The following is a 20,338-nucleotide window of genomic DNA, read 5'->3' on the forward strand; positions in this document are numbered from 1 at the left end:
AGATTCATCCAGAGGTTGCTTCGAGGGACCACCAGAAGTTCCTGTTGAAATTACCCTAGCAGTTTCCTCTGGTGTTTCTCCAGGAATTAGATCTGAGAAGCCACAAGATGTTTCTTCTTGGATTCGTCAAGAAGTTCCTTAGGATTTCCTGTTTGAGTATTCCTCCAGCAGTTCCTTCTGGTAATGATTCAAAAGTTTTTTCGATGAGGAAGGTAGCTCTTTCTGAGGAAGGTGTTCTTTCTGAGATTCATCAAGGAGTTTCTTAGAGTCTTTCTTGGATTTCTTCAGAAGCTCCTTTTAAGATTTCCTCAGGAGTTTTTTTACGAATACCTGCTTGAGTTCCTTCTGGGATTCCTAAAAGATTTTCCAAAATTGACTGGAAGTTGCTTCTGGGATTTACTTATCGAAGAGCTCATTCAAAGACTCCTGTTTCTGTTAAATTCTACCGTGGTTTCTTCCAATATTTCTCCAGAAGAAACTTTTGAAGCATTGCCAGAAGGAACTGCCGGAAGAATTATCAAAAAATGAAATCTCAAGGAACTTTTTGATGAATCCAAGAAAAAACTTCTTGTGGATTTCAGATTTAGTTCCTTTCACCAGAATAAACTGCTAAGGTAATCTCACCCAAGAACTCCTAAGGGTCCCTCGAAGGAACCTGTGGAGAAATTTTAGGTAGAACTCTCAGTTCAATCGCTGAAAGCACTCCTAGAGGATTTTCAGAAGGAGCTCCTGAATGAATCTTAGAAAGAACTCTAGCAGGAATCTGAGATGAAATTCCCGTAGAAAAATCAGAAGGAATTAATGCCTGTAGCAATTATTGGAGGATTATCATTCTGCAGCAGACGAATTCTCTGGTATTTTTTTATTAACTGGGCTTCACCCAGTAGCCCAAGGCTGTACGTACATATATAAATAAAAAATAAAATAAAATAAAATAAACGGCATTTTTAAAGTGATGGAGACGCATGGTCATTCCAAACGTATATGAGCACAAAACTTTAAATTTTCAAAAAAAAAATGCAGCTCAAAAACGATTTGAAGAACATTTCTAGTTTTTTTAATATATTAAAATAATTTTTAATAATTATTCTGGGGGTCGAGACCTCCAGCGGTGTGCATGGGTGTTCCAGATGCTTTCAAAAGCGTCCCAGAGCGTTTCAAGCTATTTCAGGAGTGCTCTAGAGGTTTTAAGGGGTTTTCAGAGGGTCTCATGGGTGTTTCAGGGGCGTGCCATGATGTTTCACTTGCGTTCCGAGGGCATCTCAAGAGCTTCCAGGGGCATCCAGGAGTGTTTCCGGGAGTTTCAGGCGGCTTCAGGGGTGTTCCAGAGGACTTATTCCTGATATAGCTTGAAACCCTGAAACAGCTTGGAAGTCTTGAAGGACATTGCCTGAATCTCTTCTGAGTCTCTTTGACTAGTGTTGCAAAAATCATCTGATTCTTCTTTTGAGCCATTTTTGCTTCTAGTCGATTTAGAACGATTTCAGTCACTCAGATCTCTTTTCAAATGACAAGTGAGTTCTCGTCATTTCAATGAATTGTCACTGAAATGACTAGCTCTAATGAATAGAGGGTTCGAAAAGTCAGTACAAGAGACTCGCTGAAGGATGTTTTTCAACTATAGTGGTAATGTGCACAGAAAAACAAACGAAAACAAAAATGTCAGCACTAGCCGTTTAACCATTGGCGACCGCTATAATCAATAGTTTAGCCTTATTCTTATGGTACACATGTGATATGTACTGGAATCACTGTACAATTGCGCTTGAAATAAATGCCACACTGATAATTCTTTCCGTTCAAGTCAGTCGTATTAGAATTTGCTTGACACTGCGTACCGTCATACGTGTATCACACTCGTATTACATGTCTGTCCGGGTTATTAGATTCAAAACCCAATTGGGTTCTTAAATTAAGAAAAAATCAATGATTTTTTTATTTTTAAACGAAAGAGCACCTTTTTCTGAGCCGCTATGACTTTTTTCAGATTTGTAGAACTTTATTTTGGTACCAAAAATCAATTTCAAACAGATTTTATGAAATCACCTTTTGACAGCTGGGCCACTGCTTGACAGCTCCGCTCAGTACAAAATGCGACGAGGGGTGATTTGACAAATCGCTCCGATACAAACTTCAAATTGAATTTTAAATAGGTTCCCGGGCACCAAAATTGATGAAATTTTGGATTTCGGCTCAGGTTGGCATGCAGATTCAGAATATGGAATTATCTCAACACCACTAAAGAAGCCAATATCCTACTTTTTAATCCGTTTTACTGTGTGCCAACCCCGAAATTAGCTTTGAAGAGGAGGTGATTTCAGCGGTTTCCCGAGGAGAAAGAATAGAACTCAGAAATCAAATGTTGAACAGTGAAAAGCGCAAGCTCGTCTCACAGCGAGGAGTTCACACGGGAGTCCCTCACGGGATTCCTTCCTAAGTTTCTCATGTAATTTCTTCAAGAAGTTCTCGTGCGATTTCCATTTCATTTAAATTGTTCTAGGGATATTTACAAGGTTGCTTCCGGAATATTTCTTAGGTTCTCGCTGGATTTCTCTTAAAGTTTCCCCCGGAACTTCTCTTAAAAGAATCCTTCTGGTGTTGCTTCATCGACTTACTTTCAAAATTTCTTTCGGAGTTTCATTTGGATTTCCTTTTTGAATGTCTTCTGTATTTTTTTTATAATAGCATAGCGTAGCATGAATACTTGCACAAATCGTAGATGGAGTTGCAAATATAAGCATATCCATTGGCATTGCAGATGTCACTACCATCTACAAAAACATAGACCCAATCATCTCCCATTTTTATATTTTGGGGGGCGATTTCTTCTCCCCCAAAACTGGTCTAAGATCTCTGCAAGAAATCAGAGAAAAATTCTCAACAAGTTCTAGGAAATTCAAGATGCTAATTATAGTTCATTTAAATTCCCTCTGATTGTCTTGAATACAGATATGTTTTGAAAGAAAGTAACAACATTGGCGGCAATTCATTGAAAAAGTAATGAGAATAGACCAATTCACTAAAAAAACATAAAATAAATGAAATCGCTATAACTTTTTCTCTTGTTGATAATTTCAAGTTGAGTCAAACGCTTTTTAGAGCTCATTATAGAAGTAATAAATGGACAAAATTTCATATCATTCGGTACATTGAATCCGAAGATATTACAGCTCAAACTTGGCTATCGGATAATTTTACCTTTTTCCAAAATGCTTATAACTTCGTGCAAAATAGCCCGATCTTTTCCAAATTTTGTCCACTGATACACAACTAGTTGATCAACTTACTGTGAACATTTAAGGATATTTGATGCACTTTTCGAAAAGCTACAGCTAATTGGTTTTTTTTTTTGAAAAATTAAAATTTTGCCTGTCCCGATCATTTTGTCTATCCCCTGTATAAATGAATGTCCATGAGGGGTCAGAAAAGGTGTTAAATGCAAAAAATTGATCTAAATGCTTAATGAGCATGTCGCAGTCCCTGGCGAAATTAGAATAAAATGTACAGTTTACCCAAAAACTTTACGATGTTTTCCACACCTTCCACCTCTGCTTTGATCAGTCTTGTGAATTGTCCGAAAAAGCTGTGCTGGTTTGCCTGTTTCCTTATTGTAGTTGAGCCAATGAATGATATCTTTTACTTCTCTAAGACTACACAGATAAAAATAATGAGATTTACACGTCATGTAAACTTCATTTTACTCATGTAATTTAATGTTATAATGGTTTACATGATATATCATGTAAATTTGTGTTATATGGCATGTAAACTCTCAGAGTCATGCTGAATTACATGACATATAATGGAAGTTTACATGATATTTCATGAACTTTACATGATATGTCATGTAAACTTCTATGATATTCCACGCTCCAATTATGTGCATCATATGTCACAGAATTTTACGCTCTTTTTTCGATCTGTGTAGGAATAATGGTTGTTTTCCATAACTTCTTCTGCAACGTTGAGTTCTGCGTAATTTACATGTTCGTCAAAGTATTGCATCCACCGTTTGATTACCTTACGTTAATAGGTCAAGATGTTGTCGTTATTGTATCTGCACAATTAGTCTGGCGGCGTGGAATGAGTTGAGTTTTTGATAGCAGATAGCAAACTTAGCCCTGAGATACGGATCTCTAGATTTTGGCATCATTGCTTTTGAGCTAAAACATTCATATTGAGATGATGAATATTTAACATTTCCATTTTTCCAAAAAAAAAAAATAAGGACAGCCTGCCTAACACTATGGTCGCTGTCGAATACAGCGAGCTCAATATAAACCACGTCAGATGTGATATCATCCTTACCAGTGGCTTTGAAGATTTCAGCTGGTGGATAGCATCCTCAACATGCCTCAGTACAGAAATTGGTTAATCTTTCGCACTGGCATAGTCATTTTGTCATTCATATCAATCTTTGGGCTTCATTAACGTCTCAAACACTAATAAAGAAACTGTTTCTTTTTCTTCAACAGCAAAAGATGAGAACATTCGTCGCATAATGAAAGAAATAGAACATCTATCGGATGACTCAAACAAGTTAACACAAATATTCGATTTGGCTGCCAGTCTGAGGTGAGTAGAATGTACACCGTGTCCAAAGGGTTTTCATACAAAATACAAATTCAGAAAATGAAATTTTATTTTACATCTATAATTCATATTTTCCAAATGAATGCATGTATTGAATTGCTACATAATACTGATCAAATTGAGCAAACGGTTTAGAATAACGTCTATTTCTACTTGATTTTATAAACCTTGCAACATACTACCATGTACTGATATCCGCTAGCTCCGGCACGCTAGAAATATGTTCGAAAAATTTTCCATTCTAAGGTAACTAAATTAAGTCTCAAAGGTTTAACTTTGAATTTCTATCCCATTATATCACATGGATAGACAAGAGCTATATAAAGCTATTTTAGTGATGATATGGCAAGAAATTGGCAACTAAGGTCAACTTAGGCTTGATTCTTTGAAAATGCCCTTTATATCACAGTTACACATCATAAAACATAAACTTATGACAAAATTGGTCATAATAGAGATACAAGCATGTTCTCGGAGTGATAATGATGTACATAAATCAACAAGATAGGATGCAGTCATGCTTCTTTAACACAACAAATCTCATTAAAACAGGTAAATGGACATTTTTGTTTAATTTACGTTAATTTTGTACAAAATTAAACGGCTTCGTACTTCACCAATATAGAATGTCATAATTTTTCTTTTCTGTTCATAGTTGCTTCTAGCAATGGTGAGGGTAGGAACCTAATTTGTTTCAACTTAAAACCATTGTTCGTTAAAATGAGACGAAATATCAGTGAAATGGCGTGCGTGCCAGCTGAAATAGACTTACGACACATAAGCGATCAGCAGAGAAGGATAAAGGCCAGTTAATTCCAAATCATTTTCTGTATTTGGTCAGTGTTAGTTGGCCTTTCAATAAATAAATTTACTTTGAAAATCCTAATTACCTATCTGAAATGAATTCAATTCGATTTTGTATGAGAACTTATTGGACACGGTGTAATTGTTTAATGAGGTTTAACGTGCTTCTAAGCCTAAGCGGTTCGGAGCTGGTAACTGAACTAATGACTTTTAGTTTACAAAACGAAAGTAAAATTTCAAAGGCTACTTGTTTTACGGAGTTCTTCATATTCAATTATTAGGTGGTTAACAGCACTTTTTTGTTCAAAAAAATATGAAATCCATGCAATATATATTGCAACAATGAAGAGCATTGACCAAAGCCTTCCTTTGTTTTAACTTATATCCAACAGATGCCCACATCAATTGTTGGAAGAATCTATTCGAGATCTACAGCGGGAAGTGCAACGGCAACTATCCGAAAGGCAAACAAACGATGCTCAATTAAACATACTGGAACTCATGCTGAATTCTTCGTAAGTAACAAGCCCCACGTACCCACCATATATAGGCAACAATGAGCATCTTTTTCTCCTCTTCCATAGCGGTGGAATCCAGAACATGACGGTCCTGTTCTCCAAACCAGACAAACGAGCTCAATGGGAGGAGGCCTTCACGGAGGCCAAGCAAAAGTTGGCCAGCGCTCTGGAACGCTGCCAAATCCCGGAGTTTGTAGTGTCGGTGCCAATCAGGAAAACCCGAGCCGGTCTCCAGTTCACGTGTGCCTCCCCAACGCTTGGCATCCAGCGGGATGTCTGGGTGTGCAATAGCGACGGCTACGTTGGCCAAGTGTGCGTGCTAAGTCTGGTGCCGGAACCAACGGTCACCAGTTGCAATGGCGTTTGTAACGCGCGAATTCTGTGCGTTGCATCCGTGCCAGCTTCCGATGATAGGTAAGAGACAGATTCAAAAAGAAATAACTTCTGAGATGGCAAAACTAAATTGATCACAAACAAAATAGAATTAACACAACAATTGAAAAATAATAATTTCATCTATTGCAGCTCTTCTAGTCATGCGAATGCAAGCATCAATATTTCCATTCAAGAACCTCCGACATCTGTAGCGAATGCGATAAACTCAGTCAATTCAAAGCCACGAGAAAAGCGAAAACCCACCGACGGTTCCTCCACTGAGAGCCGAAACTCGTGCAACATTCAACTCGATTCCGACAGCTCCAGTGAGGACTCGGAAACGGAAAGCCAACCCGAGCGGGCAGTTAGTCCTTCCAATTCAACGACTGCGACCAGCATTTTGACGTCGAGCAATTTGCCAATTTCGCACCGGCACCAGGAGTCGAACTCCGAAGAAACGGATGCACTGCAGTCGACCATGTGGCTCGGCACCGAGGACGGGTGCATCCACGTCTACAACTGCACCGATAACATTCGTATCAAAAAGAACAAAATCAAGATTCCACACATTAGCGCTGTCTATTCCATACTGTATTTAAGTAATAAGGTATTTGTTTCGTTAGCTAACGGTGACGTCTGTATCTACTCGCGGGATCACAGTAAGTAAAATGTTTGGTGGTTTGGTTATATGTTACACTTTAACTAGGAATTGTTGAATTTGTATAGGATAAATTACGACTTCTGCCTAGCTTATTATCGTTAATGGATGAATAATCTCATTGAGATTCAGTTTATTGAAAATCAATTCACTGGTACATGAAATTTATTCTTTCAAAAGTTAGACACTGAGACAAATTCATAATTCGCCTACATGATTCTATATATAACTTCTTCTTCTCAATCTAATGAACAGTCCTTTATTTAGTATTACATCAAATTCAAGATAAAGCAGCATCAACAATATTTCTCCATAATACACGGTTCGTCACTGCCGCTCTCCATTCTCGGTCACGCCCACTGCTCGCCAAGTCACGCTCCACCTGGTAAGCCCATCTAGGGACAAGACAGATCTAGCGAGAGAAAATCTGTTCCTGAAGTGTTGTTCAAAATTCCTCACAGTTCCTCAGATTTTCTCCCATTTATACCAAAGTGTGATCTGGCACCAAAGTCAAACTGCAAAGTTTTGCGTGTGATAAATGGGGATGTCTTTCAACAAATTTCGTCGATCATCGATAAAAAGAGTACCGTAAAATGGGGTATCTTTGATAATTCGGGTAACTTTGACAGTGTGGCAGGCGTTGTATAGTTTATCTTACAACTATGATTCCTGCAGTCAGTTAAGAAAAAGGCAAACGTAGATTAAAGGTATACATATGAAATACCGTCTTAAACGTATTTTATGAAAACCGAGTATATATCAAACATTTTGGGCAAAAAATAAAAATTGTTGATATTTTTGTCATTTGCCAAACCCTTCAAACAATCTGCTATACGACTTCGTTTCAACTATTTTTTCAATGAATGTCCTCTTATTCTCGGTAGATCCATCATAGTAGATTCCAAATCTGGCCTTGAATCTGTTAACGAAGTGTGTTTTTACGAACTAGAATTAATTTTGTAAATTAGGACATAAATCTCCATACACCAATAAACGCCTAAAAGTATGCAATGCCCTTGTAATTTCATATAGTTAAATCTGTTGTTTTAAAAGTTTGATAATAAAACATTCAAAAACAACCCAAAAAAGAGAACTCACAATAAATATCATGTAATAATATGATGATGTACCGTTAAGAATATATTTTTACAAAGATAATTATTTTTGGTAGCTAAACTCACTGTGTTTTGCACTCAGTACTCCACAAACTCATTTTTATGTGAAGAATTTTGTAAAAAATCCATATTTTGATATGGAAAAAGCAATCTAATATATTCCACAAGGCATCTCTCAACATGTTCATACTCCTAAGATTTCAATCTGTGATTATTTTTAAAGATTTGAGTGTTTTTCAGGGCACTATCAAAGTTACCCCAAAATGAAAATGTGATTCTGGCTCATATGAAAAATTAAAGGTCTTCCAAAATATTTAAAATTTTCGGATCTTTAAATTGCAATTGATAACTGATACCCCAGTACTTGTTTTAAAAATATAAAACTAACAGAAAAACTGTTACATGGAAAAATATTTAAAAAAAAATGCTGAAAAACTATCAAAGCTACCCCGTTTTACGGTAACTCAGAATTTCTCAGAGTTGCTCTCGTTTGTACAGTGTCTTGCCCCTCAAGCCCATCGTGCCCTCTAGGCTCCACGCCTTCTTGTGTCGCCCGGATCAGTCGCGAACATCAACTTTGCTGGGTTGTTGTCCAGCAGTCTTGCAACATGCCCTGCCCACCGTATCCTTCCGGATATGGCCACCTTCTGGGTGCCGGGTTCGCCCAAAAGTACATCGAACTCGTGGTTCATCCTGCTCCGCTACACTTCATTATCCTGCACACTGCCGAAGATCGTCTTTAGCATGCATCGCTCGAAAACTCCTAGTGCTTGCAGATCCTACACGAGCATGGTCCATGTCTTATTAGAGTTTTGTACATGGCGCAATTGGTGCGTGGGTGGACCGTAGCTTCTTCTGGAGCACGGTGTCAAAATCTCGATTATTATCGAACTTTCATGTACCTCAGATTTTTCTTCGGAAATTGTTAGTATTTGGGCTATATATTCATAATCGGAAGACGAGAAAATATTTTATCGGTGAAAATTTTCCCATACATTTTGTATGGGATGTTTTTTGGTTAAAATCAGTATTTCATTAATTTTAGTATGAGAAATAGGCAAAAACTTAGATAAATCAAAATTTCCCCGATGGAATATTTTAAAACTTTCCAATTATAAAGTATAGCCAAAATGCTGACTTTCTGTGAATAATGATCCGAGGTACATGGAAGTTCGATAATAATCGAAATTTTGGCACCGTGTGGAGCCCGTAGTAGGAACGATTTCCACTGATGATGCGCCATCGTATTTCACGGCTAGCATTGTTTTCAGCCGTCAGTAAGGAACCGAGGTAGACAAATTCTTCCACCACCTCGAAGGTATCCCCGTCTATTGTCACATTATTACCCAGATGGACCCGGTCGTGTTCGGTTCCACCTGCCAGCATGTAGGGGGGTGGGGGTAAGACGGACCGGGTGGGTAAGACGGACCACCGACTAGTTCTGGCTCTTAAAAGCTGGAATTTGACTTTCTTTTACGATTAACTCTATCTTCTTAGCAGTTGATGATTGAACCACTCCATGAGAGAATACATATGTCAAAAGTGCAAAAAATAATCAACCATTTATCAGGCTACACGCTTTTGTGCTGGGATCTAATTTTGAGGCGGCAATAAATAAGCTTTTTAACATTAAATTGCTAAGTTTTTGCACTTTATTTTGAGTTTCCCAGTAGTTTTAAACTGTTCCATCCTATACACAACGACATTCAGGTAAATTTCATGGATTATAAATAACGGTAGTGGAATGAATATTTTGCGTTGTGTGGGGGTAAGACGGTCCGCCTTGAGGGTGGGTAAGACGGACAGTGTTGGGGTTACTTTGATAGTGCCGTAAGAAATACATTAAGACCCACACATTGTTCACAGATTGAAATCTATGGAGTACAAAAATGATTATGGAAGCCGTATAAAGCATTTCATATTGATTTTTTATTCAAAAATTCATTTTATTAGAATTTTTGTTGTTGGAACAGTTTGAACTTTGTAAAATTACCAGAGCATTGCATACTGTTAGGCGTTTATCAGTCTATGGAGGTTTCCAATTTACAAAATAGATTTTAATTTGCAGAAACACGCTTCGCTAAGAGATTTAAGGCCAAATTTAGATTCTACTATGATTGTTCTACCGAATACAAACGGCCACAAACAACATTTAACACAATTAGAGGCGTATTAGCTAAATTTCAAAACGTGTCCATTACCCACCCTACCGCACAGTGGAGCACCTAGTATGTACATCAAAACTGATCAAAATTATTTTGGCGCATTTTCACAACCCAAATGCAACCCAAATTAGTAATGAAACGTATTTCATAGTTTTCGTATTTTTTTATTTCGTCATTAGGGTGACCAATTTTATGATTGTAAATGTTAAGATTTTTCGAAACTAATTTTTTTCAAAAAATCACAACTTTTGAACCAGTTGACCGATTTGAAACTTCTTTTTTTTGCTTGAAAGCTGTTGAGTTCTAGTTTTCAGCAAAAATACGTTCAGAGGGCCAAATAGTGTTTTAAGGCAAATAATATCATATAGTAATATAATTATCACGATTTTTTTAAAGTGTTGCAGCTTTTGAAATCGGAAACATCCGGAAGGTTTTCTTTCTGCATTTGAAAGAGGAACAATAGTTTTATCATACACTAAACGCAGATTTTCCGGAAACAGCCGGAAAATCAACTTATTTCATTTTGAATGTACGGTAAAGGATTCCATCAAATATTTTTTTCAATATTTTCATATATTGTATGTAAATTCAACGTCAATTGCCTTCAATCAACCTTCTTTAACAAACTGCATTGTTGAATTGATTGACTATCAATTTCATTCACTTTGTACGGTCAAAACTAGCACGCGCTGTGAGTTATATCAAAGAAAATGGCTAAACTTCAGCTTCACTTAACATCTTCTGATAAGCGTAAACAAAACATTTGTACGCTGCTTAGTTGTCAAACGATTACACGATAACTACACTTGGCAAAAACACAACGGAAAACCCAATTACTTCATTTTGAGTTTTTCCACTTATGATCAGGTTTTGATGTGATTTACTCCAATGTGTACCGGTCCGTCTTACCCACACTGTTGAAAAACATACATTTGGAGATCACTTTTTAATTATCTCAAAAGTCATGGAAAATCAAATTTTATTGCAAAATCGGCTTGCAGACTGTAAAGTACCTTAGTTGATGTATATAGAATGGAGATAAAATTTTAATTATCTCATTGTTTACACTGTCAAAATAGAGTGTTTACTAAACATGTCCGTCTTACCCCCACCCCCCTACTTTGTTTTGGATGCATTCACCAACAGTCCGACTTTTGTTCTTCGCGTTTCAGGCGGGTGTACAGTTCTGCCAATAATTCGCAAAGCACACATACTCACCGGATTTTGTTTAAAACGTACCCTGGCTAATAAGCCCGTCTCCTCGCATTCCACCTTGCAGAGCGATGTTGATTGATTGATTTGTCTTTATTATAGAGACTTTCAGCCCTTGGCTGGTTCGTCTCTCGAACGATGTTGAAGATTAGGCATGAGAGCCCGTCACCTTGTCGCAGTCCCCGGCGAGATTCAAATGAACTGGATAGTTCGTCCGAAACCCTAACGCAGTTTTGCACACCGTCCATGGCTGCTGTAATCAGCCGAGTCAACTTCCCAGGAAAGCCATTTTCGTCCTTGATTTTTCATAGATCTGTGCGGTCTATATTGTTGTATGTCGCTTTGAAGTCGATGAACAGGTGATGCGTTGGGACCTGGTTTTGCGGCATTTTTGGAGGATTTGCCGTACGGTAAAGATCAGGTCCATTGTCGACCGGCCGTCGATGAAGCCAGCTTGATAGCTCACGAACTCATTCGTTTTATGTAGATGGAAGACGACGGAAGAAGATCTTGGATAGCTCTTTGTAGGCAGCATTTGAAATAGTGATCGCCCTGAAGTTCTTATATTCCAAATGGTCACTTTTCTTGTGAATGGGGAAGATTACCCATTTCTTCCATTCCTTCGTTGCCTGTTTGGTTTCCCAGATCCTGACTATCAATCGGAGCAGATAAGTGGCCAACTTTTCTGGGCCCATCTTAATGAGTTCGGCTGCGATACCATCATTACCAGCTGCTTTGTTGGTTTTGAGCTGGTGAATGGCACCCTTAACTTCCCTCAGCACCACGCTGCCTCATTTCCATCCTCTGCTATAGTGGTGTAGTCGTTTCCTCCATTATCGTGGTCTTCCGTGCTTATATTCGATCACCTCACGTTCGTCCGTCAAGAGACCTTCGTCCTTATTCCTGCATATTTCGGCTCGTGGCACGAAGCCGTTGCGGTATGCGTTGGGCTTCTCGTAGAATGTCCGTGTTTCATGGCAACGGCACAGCAGTTTCATTTCCTCGCATTCGCGTCTTCGTCATTATCACTGCTTCTGGAGTGAGGGCTGTGCACTATGCTGAAGATGAAGAACCGGCCCTTGATCCTCATGCAAAAAGTTCCCAGCTCACGTATGTTGCCGCATTTCTAGTAGATGGTATAAATACCTCTAAACGTTCGCATCATGGATCCTGTCCAACACACCTCTTGCAGCGCTACGATGCCGAATCCGCTGCCTTTTAGTAGATCGGCAAGTATACGGGTGCTCCCAATGAAGTTGAGAGATTGGCAGTTTCACGTACCGAGTTTCCAATCGCAAGCCCTTTTTGTTCGCTGGGGTCGTTGTCGTTGGTTTCGGTTCGTATTATTCTGTTGCTAATTTTCAGTTATAGTGCTTCGTGGCCGTGCGGTTAGCGGCGTCAATCGTTTAGGCGTATTGTGAGTGCCACGGAGTGAGGGTTCGATTCCCGCTCCAGTCGGAGGAAACTTTTCGTCAAACGAAAAATCCTTCATTGGCCCACTGGGTGTTCCGTGTTGTCCGTTGCCTAATGTTAGTGATTGTTCAGTCTGTGCAACCTCTGGTTGAAGACGGTGTAGTGTCTTTTTTATACGGCTGGCTCGTAGTGCCTGACACAAACCCCCTACTTTTTGGAGGACCATAGCGCACAGTTGAGCTTAGAGTCCTTCCCTGGCACTCGGACGTTGATCAGCCGCCCCTACATTGGGAATCAGACGCTATTGTGAGCCGCTCCTCCTGGCGGACAGACGCGCAAGATTGCAGGAACAACCCCCCACCTCTTCCCTGTCAGTCTAAGACCAATTTTCCTATCGGGGATGATTATCCGATCTTTCCTAAGGTTGCTCGCAGCCCGGCCGGTACCACGCGGAGGTAGGGATAAGAGTTGCAGGACAGAGGCTAGTGATCTCAATGGCATCAGTATTGCACGAATTACCTAGCCTTTACCGTGTCATCATTTCAAATGAACACGAAAGAATAAAATCCTAGAGAAACGTTAAGCGGACATGCCTTCACGTGGTTCACGACGTAGATAAGATTATGTCATCCAAAATCCCACCCTCGCCCTCGAAGAGTTTTGTCAAAACAAAAATTTGAAGTCTCGAAAGAAGCGTGGATTATTTATATATATTTTTATTTTAAGTGGGATTCATGAGAAGTGTCCTTCTCGAATTCTACCAAAAATATTTGCGCTGAGCCATTGTTGTAATTTTCAAGGAAAAAATCCTATTATTCCTGATAAAACTCCCACAGAGGTATAATTTTAAATATTTGATCAAATTTGTTGCGGAATTTCAAAATTTACAGCAAAGTTTATACCTTTAATCATTTTATGGCTATATCGGTCTTTTTTCTACTCACAGTGTAAGGGAGTAAGGATCAAAGTGAATAATGAAATGATAGATATGAGTTAGCAAAATTTATAGAAAATTTTCTGGCAAAGCCATTAGAGTGTCTTAATAATTTCCAAGAAAATATTCAGGATATATCAGAAACGACCCTTTAGACGTTTCATTAATTCACACAAGATCTCTCAAGATTTATTATTTATTCTTTTTCAGATAATCTTAAGTAAATTCGTTTTCTGCACCAAAAATTACTTAGCAGATTTTTAGTATTTTTTTCAAATGTTGCCAGAAATATCTCAGTGTTTTCAATTCTTTAACTGTTGTCATATTTTCAGATGGTTGGAATACAACTTCGCCTTTCACTGTAACGGTGGGAACTGTGACGAGTCCCGTGACGAAGCTACTCAACGTGCATAGTAAACTATGGTGTGCTATACAGGGGTGCATCAAGGTGCTAAATACGACAACCTTACAGGTAAATATAAAAAGCTTGTTCGTACTCAACTTGAAGGAAGTATTAGTAAAAAAAACTGATCTACGCAACAACCCTAGTTCACATTTTTTTTTTTAATTTTATCTATTCTGTGTTATTTGCGATTTTTTAAATAGGGTAAATGTACCAATAGTGGTGCTATTAGTAGCTCCTTGTAGTAAAATAATTGAATAAAATTGGTAATACCACTGAATAAAAAGGCTGAAAGCTTTAATCGGTAGTTTTTCACTTAAATTTGCTAGGAAAAATGTAAAAACCATTGTTTATTCCAGTTTTGATCAATAAATCACTTGCACCAACTATAGGTACACGGTTCCTATTATGGAGGTAAAATTTAACATTGGTTCCTATAGTGGCGCATCCCATTGAATTCTTATGGGACCCACCACTATAGGAACACTACCACCATTATAGGTGCAAAGGAGCAAAAAAATTAAGGAAAATAATTGTTTAAAATAGGTTTTTCGGCAAATCCTGAACACAAAGCTGAATTAATGTTATTAATTAGGTATGATGCATCTATTAAAAATGTCATTTGCAAGCTTTTTGGTCGAAATAGTGCTAAATTGCCACTACCACCACTATTGGTACTACCTCCACTAAGGGAGCTTTTACCCTAATTTATTTTTTGAAAAACAAACTTTAAAAAATACATTTTTTCCAAAAGTATACATTGTTTTTGTTAACAATATGATTCAAAAGATTGTATCTTATATGTACTATTTTTTACGGTTTAGGTGGATAGTCAAATCCAAATATCTAACGATTCAAAGCCAATTACAAACATGACAGTATTAGACGAGTACGTGTGGATATCCGTGCAGAATTCAGCCCACATCAAGTGTTGCCATCATGAGAGGTAAATCAAGTCGTCGTCTGGTTTACAATTTGACATTCTCACAATATTCTGTGGTTTTATTCCAGCTACGAAATCATTTTCGAAGTCAACTTGGCTCCCTCGGTGAACAAAATGCTATCCAACTGTGATGACATTATCCGACAACATAAGGCAGCTTGTCTACGGGTAACGTCGCTACTGGCCTGCAAAGACCTGATATGGGTGGGAACCAGTGCTGGCGTACTCCTCACAATTGCAGGGTCGAACATTAGCAAAGGGTCTTCACCACCAGCGGTGACAGGTAGGAAAGGAGTCTTGTTTAAAAAGAAATATACTAAACTTTATTATTTGCAGGAATACCTCATGGACATACAGGTCACGTACGGTTTCTGACATTCGTGGAATCTCCGCAATGTGACAGCTCAGATGATTTGTCCAAACTTAGCGATAGTAAAACTGATATTGTCAAGACTAGCACGAACCGAACCCTGCTGGTGATATCGGGTGGTGACGGTTACGAAGATTTCCGTAGCTCCGGCAACAACACGATGAGTGAAATTGCCGGCCGAGAAGATAGCACAAACCATTTACTACTGTGGCATGTTTAAATCTTTTGTATTTCACCCACCTACACTTACTTTCCGTGACGAGACAGTAGTACCAAGTACTGATCGGTCGTGTTTTAGTTTTTTTGTCTTTGTAGCCCTATATTTGGCAAGCTGGACTTGCTAGGTGTATTATTTTGCTTGATGATCGTTGTGCTCAACATCATTCATTTGTATAAACAAGCTAATTTATTTTTATATTGTACGACAATAAAAAAAACCCTAACAAGGGACAACAATTCCAAAGCAGAAATAGTTTTTTGACAAAATGATATTTGTATGGCTTTTTGGCATGCTTGCACAATACGTAAATGTGAATATGCATAGGAATTGTTAAATAGTTTGATACAGCGTTGAAATATTCAATGGCCTAAATCTTGATAAAATCATCCCACAATTGCCCAAAAACATGGTTTCACCTGTCTTAAAATCCAAGCAGATTTGCATGTATACAATTGTATCAGTCGCACAACTGAATGTCGAAACTGTGAATATTCATTCAATACTATTCAAACTACTTTTTATAACTGTTGAAGTATTACGTATACTCATCATATAAACGTTACTGTATTAAATGCACTTCATAATAAAAACAAGAATTTTGTACGACATTTCTACGTATCACCAAACCAATCAATCTCACGTTGTTTACTCCGGAAACTCAAAAACTTTCGATACTGTCGTAAAATAATCGTTTATACAAAATTTCTATCATTCTAGTAAACTGTTCCCAACATCCATTTTTGAACGTTAATCATATTAACAACAAACGTGATTAAAACAGCGTTTTCGCAATATTAAACATTTATAAAGAATATTCCAAGAAACACAAAGATGAAGGTTCAACGTAATGAATAGTAAAAGAAGATCATATATCAATGTTTAAATACCTGAATAAAGAAATACACATTATTGTGTGACAGAGAAACCTATATTTAGCGAATATTTATCGAATTGTACTTAGCAAGGTAGCGTTAGTTGAACGTTAATTTATTTACGAACAAACGAACACGCATACAGGAATTCGTACCGTTATACACGAACCATTAAGCTGTAACATGTATGGGAGCCATCAATAAACAAAGAATTGCTGTTATATAACATTATGGATTTATTTATTTTTTTTGCGTATATCACACAAGCTTCGATGTTTTATTAACCCTAAAAGGGATACCTTCATGGCCTCAGTTTCGCCACCTCGCTGAGTGTGTTCCATCAAAGACGAGCTGTGAAAGGCGCCTGGGGTCCAATGGACCCCAGGTATCCCTTTTAGGGTTAAAGTCACAGCCAACTTGCAGCAAATCATGCCATTTTGTTTGCCTCGAGGGTGATAAGGACAGTATACGTGTGGGCTTCGTCCGTGCGGCTAGCGGCGGTAGTCGCCTAGGCGTATCGTAAGCCTCGGAGTGTGGGTTCGATTCCCGCTCCAGTCGGTGGAAATTTTTCGTCAAACGAAAAATTCATCACTGGGCCACTGGGTGTCTGTGTGTTGTCCGTTGTCTAGTGTAAGTAATGTGTTCAGTCTGTGCAGCCTCTGGCTGAAGACGGTGTAAATTATCTTTTTAAAATCGTTATGCACTAGAGAAGGGTGCTTCTTTCGGCGTAGATTCAACGGAACGAATTGTAGCCCCCAGCATCCAAGAAGTATTGAATGCGTTAAGTTGTTGGAGCTGCACTACTTGTATGGGGTACGAGTTCCATAATTAATCTCACGCTCCCATGTTCATCCTATTCGAAAACATGCGATTTCGGCGCCGATTGATTCTGTTCTTTGTGGTTTCATGCGTGCTCACTCCTAACAAAAAATACAAAAATAAGAAAAAAAAACTAACAGCGCTTTAATCTTTTTTTTTTTATTAGGTTAGGATGAAAATAAAGCCACATGCTTAAGGACAGACTTGTTGAGATCCCAAAATGGCCGCCACAATGGCTGACTTTGGCACCTACTCACGATTTTGAGCGCAGGGTAGGCGGGGCAATATGGACACCCGGGGCAGAATGGACACCCTCAATATTTTGAAATATGCGAACTTTTTTGAACTTTTAATGAATGGAGAATATAGTCCATTTGTCTAAAACGTAGTTTCAGGAAAGAAACATTCGCAATTAAAATTATACCTACTTGATTTTACACGAAAAAGTTACGTCCTCCGTTTTTTGTGCATGGAAATTATAATTTTCACACCATCTAAAATAAGATTTAGTGATTAATTTATTGCCGGTCGATTAAAACCTGATATATCTAGAACACATGCAAGTAGTGTTGCTATATCTACATGCTTAAAATGTTTATATTTTTTTCTTTATTATATCAAAAATCAAGTTTGGAAATATCTTCTGCTGCCGGGGCAAAATGGACACTCCCTTTTTGAAAGAAGCGGCAAGGGAAACATATAACCTAAATTACAATCCAACCAAATTCTTCGATTTCAGTATATTTTCGGTTAAATGTTCACTATAGTAGACATAGGGTGAAACAAATTGGTCAAAAAACGACAGCAGTGGAAAATAGTTGTTCTAGGCACAGCTGTACATGCCGACAAAAACGAAGCTTTATCCAAAACAGCCTGAATTTAAATGAACTGAACAAAAATGAACTACTTCGGCGTATTATTCATCCATATTAGTTGTTTTGTAATGAAATGACTTTATAGGTGTAAATAATGTACGAAATTCGTAAAAGTCTCATGGTGTCCATATTGCCCATGGGGGTGTCCATTCTACCCCATATGCTTGAAGACGGTCATGAAAAACTAACATTTTTCATAACATTTTTTGAAGTGGATAAATCATTTTTTCTTCGTGAGCAATCTTATGCAATAGATGCTAAATAGACTTTAAAAAAATACATGTATCAAAAAACTAAACTTTTTTGACATCTTGCCAGATAAAGTTGGCAAAAACCTTAGGGTGTCCATATTGCCCCGCCTACCCCTATTACAAGTGAGCAAGCACAGAATAATGAAAAGCGCTGTTGTTTGAAGCTTGCTCCTTGAGATTTATGCGTTTGAAGTTTTGATGCACTGTTCAAGCGGGATTTCAAGACGTTTGTCCTTAACCCTAAAAGGGATACCTTCATGGCCTCAGTTTCGTCACCTCGCTGAGTGTGTTCCATCAAAGACAAGCTCTGAAAGGCGCCTGGGGTTAATAAGGGAACCAATACCCTAGTTTCATGGTACTTGCGCCTCTTCTTCTTCGTCTTCTTCTTCTTCTTCTTCTTCTTCTTATTTATGGCTCAACGTTCCCTCTGGGACTTGGCCTGCCTGTCTTCAACTTAGTGTCCTTTGCGCACTTCCACAGTTATTAATTTAAGGGCTTTCTTTGCCTACCATTGCATGAATTTGTATATTGTGAGGCAAGTACAATGATGTACTATGCCCAGGAAGTAAAGAACATTTTAAAAGACAATTACACCGTCTTCGACCTTGCGGCCTCTACAGACTGAACACTACAAACATTCGACAACGGACAACACATATAACACCCAGTGGCCCAGTGGAGAATTTTTCGTTTGACGAAAAGTTTTCCCCGACTGGAGCGGGAATCGAACCCACACTCCGAGGCTTACGAGACACTTAAACGACTGACGCCGCTAACCACTCGGCCACGGAAGCCCAGAACATTTTCCCGACCATAATGGGAATCGAACCCGCCGTCTCTGGATTGGCGATCCTTAGCCTTAACCAATGGGCTAACAGAGACCCCAGCGCCTCATTGCCAGTAATAGCATTCCCCTCATGCTGCTGTTTCCTTCTGCGGTGAATTCTTTCGCCTTACGCGCACTTGTCACTTCGTTGTTCCGCTCTTTATTCTCAGAAGGACCACAGTACCATCCGCGAATTCATGCCGCGCTCTTCTAATTCATCACTTTCTGAAACTCCTCACCAAACCATGTACAGAGCAAAACTCGAACCAATGAACTGATCAGCGTAAATCTTGCACGGTTCGATTCGTAAAGACCGGTACAGAAAGTATGGACGCAGTTAGAAACTACTGGCATTTCAAAACTCTTGATGACTAATTCTTTTTGAAAGCTACATCCTGTTGGTCAACCTATTTTCTCAACATTTGTATAGCGGTTTTTGCGATTCCAACAGTTTGTTTCAAAATACATGAACCTTCAGCGGAACATCATCGAAAAAATGTGCACAAACGATGTACAGAGTTTGAAAGGTCACTTAGGAAATGAACAAAATATGGTGGGAGTAAGTGAGAAAATTGTGCAAGCAGTAATCATAAACCACGGTGGAGATAACACGTTTAAGCATAGGCAAAAATTGGGTAAAAAATAAAGACCATGCCAACCCTCGTTTGGAAAAACAAATAATGAAGGTGTTCGAGCACAAGAAAAAACCTTCTAACTCTCACAAAGGGGGGTATGACCAAAAAAGTTACCATTTCGAACTCCAATGTTCATCGTGGCAAAGAACGTTTGAATTCTCGATCCTATAGTAAGCAGAAACTGCCAACACGATGCCCGAAACAAGAACCATCGATCAGGCCCAGACAACTGAAGACTAGGTGCGTCCATACTTTCTGGGACAGTCTTTATTCATGGACTATCCGAGGTAAAACCCTCAGTGTTGCCTCCATATATCTTTTACCGAGAACTGCGATA

General features: G+C 38.6%; 1 protein-coding gene across 1 annotated transcript in view; it reads left to right on the forward strand.

Annotated features, from left to right (window-relative positions):
- Positions 1–16,821, forward strand: part of LOC109429111 (uncharacterized) — a 142,659-nt gene extending 125,838 nt beyond the window's left edge. The window contains exons 11-18 of the mRNA XM_062843443.1: positions 4,476–4,575; positions 5,790–5,912; positions 5,982–6,329; positions 6,441–6,949; positions 14,120–14,259; positions 15,015–15,136; positions 15,202–15,416; positions 15,470–16,821. Of these exons, the coding sequence (XP_062699427.1) occupies positions 4,476–4,575; positions 5,790–5,912; positions 5,982–6,329; positions 6,441–6,949; positions 14,120–14,259; positions 15,015–15,136; positions 15,202–15,416; positions 15,470–15,723 (1,811 nt within the window). The 3' untranslated portion in view covers positions 15,724–16,821. The remainder of the gene's footprint in view (positions 1–4,475; positions 4,576–5,789; positions 5,913–5,981; positions 6,330–6,440; positions 6,950–14,119; positions 14,260–15,014; positions 15,137–15,201; positions 15,417–15,469) is intronic.
- The last annotated feature ends 3,517 nt before the right edge of the window (positions 16,822–20,338 follow it).

This window comes from Aedes albopictus, unplaced genomic scaffold (genome assembly GCF_035046485.1).
Source record: "Aedes albopictus strain Foshan unplaced genomic scaffold, AalbF5 HiC_scaffold_22, whole genome shotgun sequence".
Lineage (NCBI taxonomy): Eukaryota > Metazoa > Arthropoda > Insecta > Diptera > Culicidae > Aedes > Aedes albopictus.